General features: G+C 45.1%; 1 protein-coding gene across 7 annotated transcripts in view; it reads left to right on the forward strand.

Moving 5' to 3' along the window:
* The window catches only part of LOC126921949 (uncharacterized), a 164066-nt gene that overhangs the window by 135827 nt on the left and 15711 nt on the right, over positions 1–12528 (forward strand). For 6 of the 7 annotated variants that reach the window (XM_050734033.1, XM_050734034.1, XM_050734035.1 and 3 more), the window contains exons 8-9: positions 952–1241; positions 10585–10933. In XM_050734033.1, the coding sequence (XP_050589990.1) occupies positions 952–1241; positions 10585–10933 (639 nt within the window). The remainder of the gene's footprint in view (positions 1–951; positions 1242–10584; positions 10934–12528) is intronic. The other variant, XM_050734039.1, reaches the window with a different exon arrangement.

The following is a 12528-nucleotide window of genomic DNA, read 5'->3' on the forward strand; positions in this document are numbered from 1 at the left end:
CGCGAATGGAGCACGCAACGCTGCATAAAAATTTCTTTCTGATACATAAACGTCGTCTCGATCGTATCGCTTATCGTTCTCCGTAAGAATCCTGACCGAGCTTACCGACTAGCATGTAATGCTGAAGGAAATCCAGACTCGTTTGCAATTCTCCGAGGAGAAGTAACCGTGGCCAGGCTTTGCATAACTGTTGCACACGTACGCGTCCCAAGCTCTCGAAATAATGGCGAATAGACAGAAGTGGCGAATATTACACGCGCATAAATCTATTCCCCGTTGCCGCCTTTATCGGCCGACTTCACCACTCGAGCAAATTTACATAAGTTTGCGCTCGAGAATTACGAACAGCTAACAACTTACGAAAGGTATGGGTACCGTTGCAAAAAAATTGCTTTTCATAAAAATTCGACGAAGTTTATTGAATTTTAATTGAGAAAACTGGAGCGTTCGCTTTCCACGGTCATATTTTCGGCTTCTTTGCTGACATTTCGCAAACACTGCAGTCGCCCGTATTGGTAGCAGTATGTCAAGCAGCCACTGATGAAGGAAACTGCAATGCTTGCGAAACGTTAGCAGGAAAACTGCAACGCTTCCTTAACTCGTGCCACGGTGCCGCGTTCTCCACGTTTTTCGCGAATAAGACGGTGAAAGTGGCCGCGGGAAAACCAAGGACCATCGACATGCTCCGTCGATTACCATCGTGTTCCAAAACCAAGTAACCGTAACGCGGTTGTTTAATCCCTTTAAACCTACTCGTTCCATTCGAATCTACGCTTCCACGTCCGCGAGTAAATGAGAATGATCTCGGGTCAAACAGAGCCGTGCAATCGGGTTAAACCAAATGTCCAATGATTCGGGGCCAATTTCCGTGTACCGTCCTATGGTCGACGGCTTTAAACGAACGATTTAGGCGTTTGTAACGAACAGAGGCATCGATCGACTGTGTTCCAGATTGGAGTGCGTGGTGAACGCCCTTTGCCGTGGACTGAGTCACGCGTCAGCCAGCCTGGCACGACTGGTCCTCGACATGAATCTGTCCGGCGAACAAGTGTCCCGGGTCTGCGATGCTCTTCGTGGCTGCGTTCAAGTACAAGCGCTGCACTTGCCCCATTTAGGCTGTGGCTGCGAAGGGTTGGCCTCGGTCGCCGAGCTGCTTAAGGAGAGGCCTTTGCTGGCGTTGAATTTGGCTGGCAGCTGGGGAGCCAAGAACGAGGATCCATCCAGCTCTGGAATCAGTATGGGTAAAACTATGCCGTTATTCATTTTTTTTTTCTTTCACATTCTTTGATTTCTTATTCTTATTTCCTTTCTTTCTTCTTCTTCTTCTTCTTCTTCTTGTTTACTTTACGTTCTAATTCTTTCTTTTTATGTTTTCATCCAACGCTACTTGGCTGGATCGTAAATTGAAAAATTCTAGAAATACCAGCAACGCTTATTTATTTGGAATACACGACTTTCATTTCTGTCTCTTTTAATTTCCGACATTCGACGACGCTCCGTTTACACAAGCTTCAGCCAACTGAAAGGATCGTATCCGGCTCGACGAAACTTCAAATAATAAAAAAGAAATCGTTGCCGAGCTGCGTCCTCCTCTGATACACGGATATGGCCGAGCTTTTAATAATAGTTCCGTAACGGTGCATCGTTATTCGTGGCTATTATTTTTCGTCTATCGAGGAGCTCGTGCACGTACCTAGCAAAGCATTCGTGCGTCAAAAAATCGAACGGAATGATAGAAGGATTCATGGGTCATCGTATCGGCGAACACTCGTGCGTACATCGATGCGATGGATTTCCGGACTGGGCTGACCAACGGGTTGGAAGCTTAGGAAGTTGACGGAGTACGGTTCATTGGTCACTCAATCAACGAGCGTAAGCTCAACGAAGTCTCGGGGCTTAAGGCGACCCGAATTAATGATCGCGCGGCCTCAACGGTTCGTAACGTCCGACGTGCTCGTGTTTGATCGACCGATTCGTCCATATCTCTTCGATCACGAGGAAAAAGGCGCTGGAAATCGCTATTTTAAATTTTGATACGCATCACTTCGTTAAACACGCTCCACTATCGGCTGCCATTAAAGCCAATCTGCATGATAGCGCTGGCACGCTGCATCCAGATTTATTGCGATCCGCATGCACTTAGACAGAAGCCAATACAGCGTGGTATAGAATTAGAGGTGCCAAACGAGAATCTGCGAACCTATGGTCGTGGACCTAATTAAGAATTGATAATCAGTCGACCATTGGTAGAATAATTTTTCATTTTCTAATTTAGATAATATCGATTACTGAACGATTTGTTCGTTTTACATTCTATAATATAAAATCTAGAGATTTTATATTATAGAGATTGGTAGAGATTGGTTCTCTAGAGATTGGTAATCTGCAATTCGATTAAAACGACAGAATAATGAGTATTCTTGAAGACAAGGCTGAGAGGAAGGACATTATCAGTGGGAAGTTGAACGATCGAGGGTCGATTAGGAACAGGCTTACGGTAAATCGTCGAATCTCGTGTAAACCTTCAATTGAGATGGAGTAGACTTTACGATCGGATCGTGATCGTTTCACCGAATCCTCCTTCGATTAGATCGCGGTCGTTTGTTTGCAGAAACGAGAAGGGAAAAAATCGCAGGCAGTTTGAACGAGCGTCGAATCGCTGGCCCGTTTTCCTAGGAATAATAACAACCCTTCGTCTTCTCTCGAGGAAGATGAACGGTCGTCCTCGAGACCGGTTTATACACGAAGCTCCGTGCAAACGACACTTTCCAAGTGAATTTCCGCTCGCAAATAACGTATTAATCATCTCCGACCAGACCCTCTCTGGCCCTTTGTTACACCCTGTCCAAACCTTCCCTCTTAACAGCCTCTTAATGTCTTTCTCTCGCTGCCACCCTCACCCCCTTATCTTCGATCCCTCCGTCACATTCACTCCGCTGCTTCGTCTTTCTCTCTTTGCGCGCATGCATGAATACCCTTGACGATAGTACTTCGCAGACGCCTTTAAAATCGCGACCCGTCCCAACATTTCTCACTGCATTGTCGCGAGATCTCTTTGTAAGGAACAGGGCCAGAGGATTTCACGAAACAGTAATACACTTCTTCTCAGAGCTCTGTGAATCGTCCGCGATCACAAGATTTCATCTCCTTCGTCCGCCGTTTCACAAATATTATTAATTATGTTTTTTCGCATCTCATATTTCAACCCTGCTGCGTCCTTTAAATCATTTCAGATGGTGCTTTTTTATCGCTAACGAATCTCTTAAATTCGCGTGTAAGGTATTTCTTAAAATATTAAAAGTCTCGGTGATTTACGAAACGAGAATGAGATTAGAATCGCGACAGGGCTGAAATGACGGGAAACAGCTATTTTGAGAAACTCGATCATTGTCAGCGATTCGCTTCTATCTAAAATTTCCCAACGTACACAATACCGCAATAAGCGTATAAAACAAACATTTACCCTGGAACAATCGTGTTCTCTGCTTTCACGGGCCCATTTCTCGTCTCTCGAACTATCCCCAGCACCTATCTCGTCTGGTTGCCTCCGACAAACGGTCGTCTCGCGGTTGATGTTATCGTCGCGACCGGTGTCGGCAAACACGCTGGCATGTATACGCGGCTTCCAGTTACCATGTTGTTGCTCCTTCGCAGCTCCGGCAATTACAAACACCTGGGGCGATTTCTCGGCGAGAACCAGCATCCCAGAAGCACCCTGTCCTCGTTTGCCGTAGGGAGAAACGAGATTTCTCGAAATTGCCGATCGATCTACTCAAGGTATTGCGGGAGTTTAAAGTAGCTGTGTTTCTTCTGGCCGTAGATCTTGAATCGGTGCATTGCAAATTGCCAAGCTCGTTCCCGCTCTCGTCGAGTTTGTATCGTAAAGAATATTTTCCCGGTATAGCTCCAACTGCCGGAGGAATTTTTTATCGACAATTCGAGGACACTCGGAACTTCGATCATTCCCTATTTTCTTTAAACGAATAACAGGAAGATCGAGTTTACTTCTGACTGGTTGAAAGCAGTCCCTCAAGATTCCGTTTCCGCTTCGAGGTCGACCCGAAAGCAATCTTTCTCGAGGCGACGGCGCCGTGTCTATGAACCGAGTCGTAGACAAATCAAATCTTTCGCCTCGACGGTTTCTCCAGAGAACTCATCGATTCTACCCTTTTCCTTTCTCTTTCCTTTCAAGTTTCCTTTCGGATCATTCGAGAACGATACAGAAAACCGGCGAAAGGGAAAATGCGCGGGACACGAGAAACAACTGAAAACGGTTCGCTAAGCGACGTTGTTTTTCGACGGTTCCCTATTTTACTTGCACCAAGTGAATTCCCAAACGAGTATCTTGCGCAATATTATTTTCTACGAATGTTCAACGAATTCTCGTTACACCATAGAGAAACATGCAAAGAATAACCCATGGAAAATTAAACACGTCGTACACAGATAAATACTACGCTACAAGTTGCGGTAATGCAATTTCAATTTTCATACGACGACTATCTGCCCATTCGGATCCCTTTACAAAGGCCGATCGATCTTCGATAATCATATATATGTATCTATCAGAAACGTTCGGTAAATGATACGCTGTAACTTTATTCCCGGAGTCCAGAGATAATTATGAAAATCCAATCTCTTGTTGTGTAACTCAGCGTGAGGGCACAATACGTTCGAATATTATTTTCCACGAGCGAATCACAGTGAACAATTTCAGGTTGCAATTTCAACATCGCGATATCAACCAGGTTTATCAGCTATCTACCTCTTGGATCGTTTTCACTATGATTCTAGACCCGATTAACCTCGTTCCTGTCGAGATTTCTGTCCGTATCCTCCGTTCAAAATTGCACTTAGGTATCCGCGGTATCAACAATCTCGCAGTTTTCCTTTCCTCTAGCTACGAGCGTATCGTCGGCGCGAACGTCTACACGACGCGGTCTCCAATCTCTCTTCAGGCACTCGGATCTCAATAAAGCCTGCCCCGCAGCTGAACACGCCTATTTGCTCCCGTTACGGGATTCTAATCAATCCGCTTCTGGTTGCCCGGCTGGATTCAGCTGCCGATAGCAAGCAACGAGAAAAACGATATAACCACGTGAACGGATGAACGAGCTCGCTTCAGCGTTTCATGTATATGTAGAAATATTTCTTCGATAGAAATATTATTATTAGTCGTTTCTTTATTTTATTTACGGGAATAAAGAGTCATTAGTGTGGACAAAATTATTTGAGACACAGGTGCGATAAAGAAAAAGAAATACAAAGAACATGTTTGATAAATTTTTCATCTGGAGGAAACAAATAAAAAATGTAAAGCATTGCTACATGTATCGATGGAAGAGATATAAAGAGAAGACGATATTTCATTATTATTTTTATTTATATAAATACACGATTTTATTTGAGCGAATCGTTAATTTTATTTATATGGAAATAAATATTTAAACAAATTCAATGTATCTAGGAACTAAGAGGATTACTATGATTACGAGGAGGAATAAATTTATTTGTATAAAAGCCACTTTTTGAATCGATGAACGAATCGAAATGCGATTGATTCCCGAAACTTGTTCAAAGAGTAATCGAAATTTGATTTGTAGGTCAGCGTACTTCATGCACCGAGACAAAGCATCAAAGCATTCCAGTATCATTGCAACTGCCATGGTCCCTGTAGCCATCACAGACTGTTCGTTTCCTTTACACGATTGGCAACAGCATCGATCCTTGATTCTCGAGTTCGGCTAGATCTTCCGTTTCGCCGATACTAACCGTAGCGGATAGACTTTTTCGTCTGAACGTAATTAGGGAAGTCCCGTTCTACTAAGTTTAAAAGGTAGACGGGAAACGCGCAGTCTGGGAAACGGTTTACGTCTGACGGTATAACCGGTTCGCTGCCGGAGAATATGAAACGTAAATTGCACGTTCGGAGTACGAGCTGTCGCGCTACGAAATTGCATCGCAGAGCACGCTCATCGGCCAGGGAAATTGAATGAATCTCTTCGTTGTCGTCGATTGACATTTGGGTCAACGTAAGTAGCGCGCACCGATAATGATTATTTCCAGGTTTGAGAACTCGCCAAGCCGCGAGGAAACAAGAGATGCACGTACGCGTGCGATCGATGCCGAACGCGCAATGTTTCGGACGCTCACGCTCCGTAGAATCAGTGCGCTTCGTCTCTGCGTCTTATTTTTCCTCCTTTTCTTTTGTCCTTTTTAACGAATTACGTAATTATCCTGGTTTGTTCGTGACGCTGGCGAACTATTCTCGACTTTAATGAAATCCAAGAGGAAAAGAATAAAATTCGCCCGGATGGGTGAAGGGAAGAGATGCTCCCAGCCGTTTATTATTCTCTTTGCCATTGCGCTTGTTCAGCGCGGCACGAGCGCGAATGAATTTAGATGCAACGAGAACCCGTAATGTTCTTCGATAATATGGGTCAAGCTCCAGTTTCGTCGAGCAAATGGAAGCCCTTAATACGCGCGTGTGCCTCCATTATCTGTCTTAAGTGGTTATTTAGTGAAATAAGGCCAACAGCGTGCAAAAAGCACGCTACTCCACTTGAAATCGGATCTCTTATCGCGATGCTTAATCTGCCCCTCTACGACAGGCAAACCATCGCCTTCGAAGTTGAAGCTGCATCGTACGATCGTTTAACTTCGTGTCAATCGCGATCGTAGGAAATTTACAAGCAAAGAGAAGAAAACCAGTTTACTCTGGATAAATTTACAATGGCCGATTGCTACGCGGTACATCGAAGGTTAATAAAGCAGCCTTACCGCGAAAACGTAAGCCCCTGCCTGTAATAAATTCCCGATCGATCCAGCCAGGCTACCACCTACTATAAACAGTTGCTAACTCGAAGAACTTGAGGTCGGAAAGCACCGGTCGGAACTATTAACGGGCTCCTCGACATCATCGAAGAACAACACCGAGGCGTTTGCATCACGCGCACTTCCATCCCCGCGTTCGATGTTTGCTCGCGATACTCGACTTCTTGATCCTGGCGAAACTTCGTGTTATTAACGTTTTCCGTTCATCGACCGATATGAAAACAAAACGTTGCACCGATACGCCTTCTTTCGTATTTCTAATAAAACCTCCTCTCTATCTCCGTGCCGATTTGTATTTCATTCTAATGTGTAACTATAGCGTTAGGTTATATGCGCCGCGGCACGTGCACGAGTTTTTCTCGCGAGAATCTACACACCTCAAGCTGATTTTTCACGATTTTGAACGTTAACACTTGTAACGTAAGGTTTCGGTATCCGAGAATTTCTCAGCTTCTCGAAGAGGCTGATTCTCGCGTAGTTTCAGCCGCGTTTCCAACGGGTTACTGCGCGTAATTAATCCACGGCGGACACGCGACCGCGTTTTACGTGTCCGCTGCTTGTGCACGCGTCTCGAGCGTAACCGGAGACGGCGGAGCCGAGGAGTCACGGCGGGCTTTGAATAAAGTCGGCGGAAACGCGGTCGACGTGAAACTTAACCGAGCGGTCGGTCGTTTCTTTGCCTCGCGTTCGATTATTCAAATGTTCCCATTCCAGGATCCTGGATCGTCTATTTTTCTTCGTGCATCGATAACGAGGATCCTATAGAAGGTGGGCTTTTCCAAGAGTCTCGTATTTTTGATGAAGTTTTTAAAAGATCAGCTAAGACGGAAGAATAAGTATGTTGAAACAGCCTGTTCAAAGTAGAGGGAAATTTAAAAAAGGGAAAGCAGTATAGAATGAAATAGTAGAAAGCGTGGTTCCTCTCGCACGTTCCGTGAAATAATAACAAATTCCGCGGGGTGAGAAGAGGGTTAAACGAACTCGGAGAAATGAGTATTCGAGCGGATTCGATCGCGCCTCGGAGATTCGAAGCGGAATTAAATCGGTTTGGAATGAGAGAGAACGTTTCTATCCAATGTGCCATGGTCGATGGAAACGGCCATTACGACGCTTTAGAACGGGAAATGGTTTTTGCGCGGGTTACCATGGCGGGCGAGCCAAAGTAAATTCGTCGTCGAGTCTCGCGATAAAAACACCAGGCCCGATACGACCGACGCGATTGTCGTCGCGTTAAAACGATTCGTCAAGAGGCAAAAAGATGTCTTTCACCTAAGCGCGTACCCATTCGAAAAATCTTCTGTCGTCTCGCTTTTTCCCCCTTTCTTCTGCAAAAACCCACGCTTCGATTCTCACTGGGTCGAACGCGGGTTCAAGAGGAACGAAAATTACTTAGGATATTGTACGGCTGGTTAAACCGTGTCTACTATTGACACTTTCAACTTCCAACCAGTTTTCCATTGCGAAGAAACTAACGTTTTGAGAATATCTATACCACGCACACTTTGCTGCTCTAAAAGCTACCGCGATACCAGCTGCCTCGAAGAACCGTATGAATGATCACGCTTTAAAACAACGCTCTTTCTCTCTCTCGCTAGCTCGTAAAGAATAATGAATCCCATCGGCGTTCCGCGGTTGGTTATTACCTTGAGCTACTCGCCGGCCCTGTCGTTGCTAATTGTTCCTGCGCGGAACACGACCGAGTAACGAGGGCAGACAGAGTCAGGAATTCCTAGCCAGAAGTTGGCGAGCGGCGAGTCTCATTTCCTGTCTCGAAGCGGCATTTTCCATTTTCCTCTGACGCACGTCGCGCGTCCAAAGGAGCCTCTTCGAGCCAACGGAAATATCGCTACAGCCTTCCTTCGTAACTCACGCCAGGATGAAACAAATTTCGACCGCTGAAGAGGTTTTAGGGCGAAAGGTCACGCCATGGTAACACGCTACATGGATGTTCCGAACAGGAATTAATATTCCAAGCAGAGTTCATCGGTGGCTGATTTCTCGTCGAATTTCCAGTGATTCGTGACTGCCACGTACACCTCTATGAAACCACATTCGAAAAGGAGTTTGGTAACTCCTTGCAAATCCGGGACGAATTAAAGCTATCACGGGCCAGCAGCTCTCGAAAATGCCCGCGGATATAATGAGATTATCGCATCTGTGACTCAGACGTGGTTTTATCCCTTGAAATTCGTCCCATCTTTGTTCCCCTGGCGGGTTTGAACGTTTCCAGGGATCCTAGTGGAGCCGAGTGCATGGAGAATATTCCTGACCTTTCACCTGTGACATATATTTCATCCTAATGTTAATTCAAATTTTTGCTATGGTTAGTATGAAATGTAGTTCGCATCTAAGGAAAGGACGAGAGTAAAAGCGCCTACGATCACTGCGGTATTTATCATCGCTTTGAGGTGTTCAAAAATGCAACACGGGGAATGCGAGCTCGCGTAAAATTTTATCACGCACGACCCGCTCGTCGCGAACAGTCGACTTTATAAATTCTTCCGGAATACACATTGTTCTCCTATAGCCAGCTCGTAAATGTTTTATGCTTTTCATTCTGAGCACGAGCTGTTGCGTAGCTTCTTCGCGATAAAGTTTCTCTAGCATTCATGATAATACGATCGACGAGAGGAGAAGCGGGTAAACTGGGGACGAGACGAGCCTGTCGTAAAACAAGAGTCAGTCCGCCTGTAAACTGGAATATTTTTATTGCCGACCGCACGCTCTACGCAATTTACGGTAATGACGCGTTCGCGAACGAACATCGAGAAAGATACACGAATATAAAATTGAACGAGCAAAGGGCGAATCTTCTTAAAGGATACAAATCCTGGAACGCGTGTTTTGGAAGCTCGCCGTAAATTTTCGCCTTCACGCCACACTTGCATCGCGGTTTCATCTAGCAGTGCGTTCAACCATGCGACGTATTGTTCGTCATTGAAGCCATTATCTTACAGAGCGTTGGAGCACGATGCGGAGAAGGAGGAGGGCCCTTAATAGAGTTCCCTTCGTAACCACTTCCTGTCCGGATCCGAGCCTGTCGCTTACTTTACGAACCGCCTGGCAACGTGCTAGCCGACCACGTTTCCCTTCTCGCTTATACACTTCGTTTATATTAATTCTACGCGGCATAAGCTTTACTGCCAGTAAACTCGGCTGAACGCTCTTAAAGACACCGCTACCCGGGCTGTCGTCTAATGCAGACGTCGGAAGGGTTTACCCAGTCCTGTGCAATCTTACGAGCTTCCTTACAGGATAAAGCGTTTCTCGTTGTTCATCTGCAAATTGCTTTAACATCGGCCACTTTCTACAAATCATAGCATGTCAAGATTTCCAGCCATGGTTTTCACGTGACGAGCATCGTTATTGCCATAGCGTCGAAAGCACTTGAATATGATGTTAAATTGTTGTTTATAACACAACAATTATTTCCTTTCCAAGCCTAAAATTAACTTCCTAAGGAAGATCGTACTTATCGAGCAAACTTGGAAATGCTTGCAGATATTATTTCTACGTATAACCTCAGATATAATTTGTTATTTATGTATGACAAATATTCACGCGTCCTGCAATCGTTTCCTTCCGAAATATAGAACCAACATTCTAAAACACACCCTAGGCAATTTTACGACTAACCCGATCTTAGACCTGACATATTTTCTTTCAAGATACGATCGAACAAATTTGCATCGTCGCTCGATCTTATCTCAGCGATCTATCCATGTTAAGAAGATCCATGTGATTGTATAGGTTCAGGTTCCGGTTCTGGAAGTAGCGGATGCGCGTCCAGCACCCTTGGCACGCTACCCCTAAACCGTTGCTACTCGTCGCTGCCCCGAGGCGCGTTGGCAGCCTATGGCAGTTTGACAAGACCCGCTACATTGCCGAGACTTCCTCTTGGGCTTGGTCTTGGTCCTGCGCCCGCTACCGGAAACGGACCGTTGCCGCAGAACGACAGGGACAGAGACAGCAACGGGAGCAGCAAAAGAAACAGCGACAGCGTGCTCTGTCATCGTTTACCGTTGCTACATCCGTTACCCACCTGCGACATCGGCAGTCATCAAGGAACTGGCTTCCACGAGATCTTCAACGCTATCAGGTGAGGACTATGTTCGTGTGATTTAATAGGTGGACGTTTTAGGGGCTAGTCGCCAATTAATTAAAGGAACAAGGACTTGGGTAGTTGTCGAGCAAACTTGGAAGTACTCGTGATCAAAAGAAAATGTTCTTTTAATTATGGCAAATTAAAAAATTGTAGAAAAGATAGACGTTTCTGGAATAACTGCTTAATCTAAAGTTTCGGAAAGTATGAAAATGTCGGAGGAGTGATTAATTAAATTTAGAGATTCGTCGAATAAATCTGTATGCAAAAGGTAAAGTTATTTAATTGCGAGAGAAGGTTGCTTCACGTTTGATACTCGCGAGAAGAAAATTGAAATAAACTGGAAACTCCAGAATTTTCATTTACGACTTACCGAAAAACCGCCGGTAGTGCTAGGGTTGGCCCCAGACGTCTCTTAACTTCATAGGCCGTGGTACGAACCGCTGCGCTGAGTTCCTCGAGGAAAGTTTTCGAGATTTGGTTTTCGAGCAGCCGCTAAATGAGTTATGGAAATTAAAGAGACGAAGGAGAGTGGCCATTCAGGAAATTATACGAACTGCCGCTGGGAAGTTTCCGCAAAGGGCGTGCTCTCCCCTTCAGGATGGACGATTGTTAGGCGAGAAATTTAAGAGCGACGGGGTTAGATTGCGTCAACATCGTTCTTGCAAGGTCGTTGAAATTGCTAAAGTTCCTCCCACCTCTCGTCTCTCTGGCTTTCGGAAAATATCGCTTGCAATTTCTCGAATAAATGTCGCTTTACATTTTCGCCAACATATCTCGAAACTAAAAACAATATTTGCCAGAGCAAACAATCCATCAGCATACAGGTTGCCTAGCGTGTTACGCTCGCTGGAGATTCTATGGGGTTTTATCGACACCAAAGAGTTTTCGAATGAAATTCTGTCACCTGCCCGCAGCATTCGTCGTGCTGGGTGTTAATTTCAGGTCTCACCTGCGCGTCACCTGGAGACCGTTCATTGTTCAGACACATGTGACCTCGACAAATCCCCCTTTCAGCCTCTGTATTTCCATTACACAGCCTGCAATGGAATTCTTTCATCCACGTTTCACATCATAATTCGGACGACCCAGCTGCGAGGGGAAATTTCATGCGAATTCTCGGTATAACCGCGTCGAATAATCTCGCGGCTGCCAGTTTTCCTTGCGCAACGTTATATAAACCAGATACCGAAAATTTTTCAAATATCGAGCACGCCAGCGGGAAACCGCCGTGTTACACACAGGGAACAGCCATATACTTTTTAATCTCGTGCTTGGATTCACCTATGAATTTCATTTCGTAATTTCCTTCTCTTTTTTCAGTGGTTCTGTCAAATATAATATCTAAAAATATAAAAAATACGAATGAGAGAGGAAGGGAGACACGGATTACACGGTTCGAACGTTCAATTACACAAAACAGCTGGAATCCATTTTGATTTGACGCGTGTCGTTGTTGAGATTTCAAGGCGGCCATAAAACGAAAGTGCGAAACGAGGAACAAGGTAGAAACTAGAAACGTCGTGCGAGAATCGTCGTAAAAGGAACGGCGACAGGCATTCGTGCTTTTCCTCTATTGGCCGTCGTCTGAA

Source organism: Bombus affinis, chromosome 11 (genome assembly GCF_024516045.1).
Source record: "Bombus affinis isolate iyBomAffi1 chromosome 11, iyBomAffi1.2, whole genome shotgun sequence".
Classification (NCBI taxonomy): Eukaryota; Metazoa; Arthropoda; class Insecta; order Hymenoptera; family Apidae; genus Bombus; species Bombus affinis.